Here is a 5647-nt window from a genome sequence, read left to right as displayed (position 1 = left end):
TTTTTTTTTTTGCCGTGGTTTCCGGGTGTCGCTTTGCGAACCCGACTAGCTGTACCCTCCGGGTCTCGCTGTTTCAAGGCGGGTGCACCACGATTAGTTCCATGAGGCCCTAGAGACGTGACCGGTTTGTAATGCCTCCAGTGGTCCTGCTGGGGCTCGAACGACATGTTATATTAAAGTGTGCATGAATATATTATTCATCAACAAAATTTGCATTATATTGTTTTATAAATTATTTTAGGTAATATGTATTAAAATTGTATTATAAATATATAAAATGTTATAAGTGAAAATGTTGGATATTAGTATTTAATAACTTTTCTGTATTTTAATAATGTAGGATATTTGTAAACTTTATTAATTTATTATTAAGTTATTATCTAAACAATTTTTTTTTAATTAATCCTTCTGTTTTAGTAGTTTGATGAAGTTTTAGGATTTTCTTTAGATAAAAGGTTTTAATATTTTAGAAAAATTGAATAGTTATAGAAGATGTATATCATATATGTAGGATTTTCATAATATATTTTATTTCAAAATATTGGTTATTATTATATATGCTAGTTATAATCTTTATTAAAATTATAATTTTCGAATAACTTGATTTTGAATCAAACAAATGATTCTTTATAGATAAGAACGAGCAAATGAGAGGAATATAATTTCGCTTTCTGATGTTGATGCCTTGATTGTGACACGGTTTATAATCAAATGCCCATTTGATGAATTAATCATATTATATAAATCTAAGAATTTACATTATAGAAATTTAGAATTTAAATTTCAATAGATAAAAAAAACATTTAATTATTACTTCTTTTTTTATCTAATATCATTGAGTAGAGTTTTTCAATATACATATATTAATAGAAAACACTAATTATTTCATATTAATCGAAAGATATACGAACTATCTCAACATCGTTATCATGAAAATAATATTAAAATGTCCATTACAATGTGAAAGCTAGTAACTTTGCTATGTGGACTAACTTGACACACCATTTTTATTCTAATAAAATAATAATAACAATATTATATTCTAAAGAAAGAATAAGAAAAGAACCAATCAGAATTGGTCTTTTTTTAAAAAAAAAAGAATTAAATAAGGTCCACCAACTAATAAGTTGACAAAGAAAATATACCAATTCAATTTTGGTTATCTTGTTTCTTGATAAGAAATAAGGTACACAAAATTAGCCTCCTTTTAGGGTGTGTTTGGTAGGATTATAAAAAAAAACATAATCTTTTTTTATTTATTTCGAGTGTTTGGAAAGTTAAGTAAAATATTGTACACTAACATTTATACATAATGTAAATTAATACAACAGGATGAGGTGGTAAGTCCGGGATATTAAAAGTAAAACAGATAAAAATCAAGAAAATAATTTCGCTTATAAAAAGGAAAAACAAGTTTCATTAGTGTTATTAATGTTGTTATGTATCATTTCATAACTTATCATGCTATATTATTTGGAAGAAAATGATGTTTAAATAGATAGGGTTGTTTTTTTATTTTTATATAGCATTGCTATTTTTCTGGAGCTGGTGGAACAACGCATTCAACAGATTTTAATCAAATTGGCATCGTTGTATCGCTATATTAAGCTAAAAGTCTTGCTTTAAAGATAATATTTCTCAAACAATGAAAATTGAAATATATATTTTTGGAAAATGTTGTCGTCCCGCCAAACACACTAATGGGTTGTTTGGTACAAAAGATTAATGTCGTAGAAATTAATTACGCAAGAATTAGTAGTAAAACTCATCTCTATGCACAATAATGGATAGAGTTTCCAACCTCATTTCTTAGATTAATACATCAAAAAAGGGTTCAGTCTTCAAGCACTCAAATTCCAAGTGTGTTTTATCAACAATCAAAGAAAGCAAATGCTTCTATGATTTTTAGTACACATTTAGCTGAGGCTGTACATTTTCTTATCTACTACAACATCATATCTTCTTTTTTACAAAGTAGAAGCAACAGACAAAGTGTTCAAAACAAGATTAGACATGTCACAAAGCAACAAAATAGGAAAAAACATATTCTCCCAAGTGATCTATCAGCCTGTGATAATTGCCTTCTCATTCTTGGACTACTGCTGATGGCTAGATTGTAAGAGTTTGGGTATGCATACAGAGTTGTTGATGAGTTACCAAAGATTCTTGCATAGGCCACTTGTCCAATCATGGAGGGTTGTAACATATCAACTGTGGTGCCTGGTGAGGCGCTTTGTTGATAAGGCGATTGACGTGTTTGAGACTGTTGTTGATGATTTCGTCGTTGAAGTAGATGGGATGGACTTGAATCGGTAGTTGGTATCAGCAAGTGACCGCCGCATCTTGGACTAGGAGGTCTTTGTGGGATCACTATACCAAGATTCGGAGCCTTTCCTTCGGATGGTTTGGTAGATTGGCCACCGCGTCCATAGAGTGGAATCAAAGTTTTTTGTGAAACTTCAGCCTTGCATACAGGGCACTGTGGTTGCTGCTGATCCAAATTTTCTGAGGGAACACTCTGGAAATGAATCCATTTGTAGATGCAAGGCCAACAGTAGAGGTGACCACATAAAGTTACCACAGGGTCGTGGACGAGATCCAAGCATATGTTACATTCAAAACCACTGGAAATATTCTCTTCAACTTCATCGTTCATCGTCTTCCATTTCCCTAATGGAGTATCGTGTTTGTTAAAGGTAGTGTCCAGCTGTTCTAAGGCCATATCCTGCTTGTTGATGTAACAAAGTTAGCTTCTAATGCCTGTAAAAATACAAATTCAAGGATCTCAGAACCAAAAGAACAAAGACTCGAAATTCATAAACACTATACAGAACTACGATAAACATTGAACATGTGAACCTTAAGGAAATGTTATTGATCTTCTCCTCATGGTACACTACACTCAAAGGGGCAACGATAAAACAAAAGACGCCATGCAATACTAAACGTACTAATCAATTACAAGAGAATGCCCCATTATTTGGATCTAGTCTTAGATGAAGAAAAACAACAAGGTCAATGAAATGTAGGCACAAGTTGAGTACAAAGAGAAACTACCTATTGGTTTTTCCCAAAAGCCAATATCCAACAGCTATCACAAAAGTCTAACATTATACAAGTACAAATCAGTTTCTCCAAGGATAAGAACAACTATATGAAATTGATGCCTAGATAGTAAATAAATGGATAAACCTAAGGCATTTAATAAAAATATGTGTCTCTGATCATCCTATCCAACTCACAAGTCAATTCATATTTAATAGGTAAACCACCTTAAGATAAGGCTTCATTATCAAAGTAAGTACACCAATAAGTCATGAGAGCAAAGTGGTACAGCATTAACTATGGAAAACCACAGAATTGAGTCATAAAAAATATATCTTTTGTTGTCCACAGATACCCAAAATAAGGTTAACCTGATCGATGCTATCGGAAATGAAAACTACAGTTAGACCTCTTTATAACCACATTTCATTATAACAATCAAGTTCTCGTAATTGATTTTCGTCTCTCCTTCAAAATCTCAATTGTAAGGCCTATCCGATTTTTCAATCTCTCCTTCAAAAATTTCAATAGTAAGTGCCCTGCCTCCTATGTAAGATCCCAAAAATTGGATCAATTGAGGATCATAACTTAACAAGAAGTATAAGAGAGACTAGTTCTATGATTTGTCGGATCCTCCAAAAGTAATTTACTTTTAAGGATCTGAAACGGATGCGGCGACACTGTTGAATAGTCAAAAGCATATGTTTTAGGTAATTTTCAAGAAAAAACCCCTGAGCTGCAGACTTGAAGAAAGATATTCAGGATCATGATAGAAACAGTATTCTGGTGACTTTTTTAGTCCTTGCTACCCAAACCAGAAAGGAAAAACCTTTTGTCCCTACAACTTCAAAAGAGAGTTAAACTATATCCAAAACCAGCCACTTTTACAGGTTGATGATAGAAACTATAATCTTCATTAGTCCTACATAACCAATCTTATCATTCTCTATAACTTCTACTAATATCTTCAAGAATTTACCAATCCCAACAAAGTACGACGGAATCCGTAAAGATACGACACCTAAGCCTAACTCAATCACAAAAACTAGCACAATCACAGCATTGCTCAAGTCCATATAAGAAAGACCATACACAACAATCAACCCCCAACCCCACCACCACACAAACAACAAAGATAAGAAAAACTACAAACCCCACTAACAAAAATGCAGAAACAAGATACTTCAAGAACAGACTACATCAAAACATAGAGATCTGAACTTTCCAATCCATTCTCAACAATAAAAATCCAAACTCTATCATCAAAATCTTCTCAAAAACAGAAAAGGGGCTACCTTTATCTACACTGACATGAATAAAACTTAAACATAATGAAAAAAAAGAAACATACCCAAATAGTAAATTTGTATCAAGAACGTTTCTGAACTAATACATAAGCAAAAGATTGAGTCTTTATAAGGAGAAAGCTAAGAATCCTTTGTATTTTAGAAGCAAAAATAAAAGGTGAAAACAGAGGTTTTGAATAATAGAGTAGATTGGATGATGAATTAGATGAATGCTTTTGGTTCTATATATATATACACAGCTTTAACAAGACGCGCCTATACATATAAGGGGTCTGTATGTATAGGATAATTAGAAGTATAAATAAATGTACTTATTTGTTAATTACTTAATTAAATTAATTAATTACTAATTGTTAGTTGCTTCTGATGATAAGAACATAATGGGAAACAAAGTGGGGCACACTTTTGTCATTTCACGGACGTGGCAGTTACGGGGAGGTTTGCGTACGCCGTTTGAGTAACTCCGTTTTCTCTCTTTGGATTTTCTACAATTTTCATTATTTTAAAATTAGAAATAAAATGAATAGTTTTAGTAAATTAATTTACTTTTTAACCACAGATTTGAAAGAGAAAACTTTTGAATAAACTTGTTTAGGTTTTAAAAAATATTAATGGTAGAAGAAATTCATTGTTTTGACTTTTGATTAGTAAATTACTAGATAATTTATGAGAATTATTTATCATAAGATGAATAATTAATATTGACAGAGGAGAGCACAAGTTAACTCACTTCACTTTGTTTTGATAACTAAATGACTTCACTTTTTTATTTATAGAAAAAAGAAGAAGTTGTTATGATGTTTCTCAGAAGGTGCTGCCGTTTGAGGGTCGGTTTTAAATTGACTTTTTGCTTATGATTTATAAGTTAAAAATTATTAATTAGGATTTTTAATTTATATTTGGCTTATTTTGTTATTTTAACGTTAAAATAAGTGTTTATAAGTATTTTTTAACTTTACTCAAATACTTCAAAATTGGTTAAAAGTTATGTTGACTTAAAAACACCTAAAATTAGAGTATGTTTGAATTGATTTTTGACTTATGACTTATAAAGCCAAAGTCATACTTAAGATTTTTAACTTATGACTTTTAACTTATTTTTATTATTTTGACTTTAAAATAAATGTTTATAAGCATTTTTTAAACTTTACCAAAACACTTCAAAACGACTTAAAATTTATTTTAACTTAAAAATACTTAAAATAAGTTGATCCAAACGAGCATTGCTTTTAAGGTTAGCTTTTCAGGAAATTGCTTGTGAGATGGGTTACTCGTATAATACTTTTGTAATTGTA

General features: G+C 30.8%; 1 protein-coding gene across 4 annotated transcripts; it reads right to left on the bottom strand.

Annotated features, from left to right (window-relative positions):
• Nucleotides 1-1776: 1776 nt before the first annotated feature.
• LOC107026408 (E3 ubiquitin-protein ligase RMA1H1) lies at nucleotides 1777-4563 on the bottom strand. 4 transcript variants are annotated; one of them, XM_015227365.2, is made up of 2 exons: nucleotides 4397-4563; nucleotides 1777-2725 (listed from the first exon to the last, which is right to left on the bottom strand). In XM_015227365.2, the coding sequence occupies exon 2, from the start codon at nucleotides 2720-2722 to the stop codon at nucleotides 1997-1999; it is 726 nt and encodes a 241-aa protein (XP_015082851.1). In that variant the 5' UTR covers nucleotides 2723-2725; nucleotides 4397-4563; the 3' UTR covers nucleotides 1777-1996. The 4 variants fall into 4 exon arrangements, with proteins under 4 accessions (XP_015082851.1, XP_015082848.1, XP_015082849.1 ...); XM_015227362.2 differs by having other exon boundaries at nucleotides 1777-2760; nucleotides 4397-4562; XM_015227363.2 differs by lacking the exon at nucleotides 4397-4563 and adding an exon at nucleotides 3058-4365 and having other exon boundaries at nucleotides 1777-2760.
• Between the last annotated feature and the right edge of the window lie 1084 nt (nucleotides 4564-5647).

The sequence above is a fragment of the Solanum pennellii genome, chromosome 7 (assembly GCF_001406875.1).
Source record: "Solanum pennellii chromosome 7, SPENNV200".
Classification (NCBI taxonomy): domain Eukaryota; kingdom Viridiplantae; phylum Streptophyta; class Magnoliopsida; order Solanales; family Solanaceae; genus Solanum; species Solanum pennellii.
This window is presented reverse-complemented; position numbering and strand designations above follow the sequence as displayed.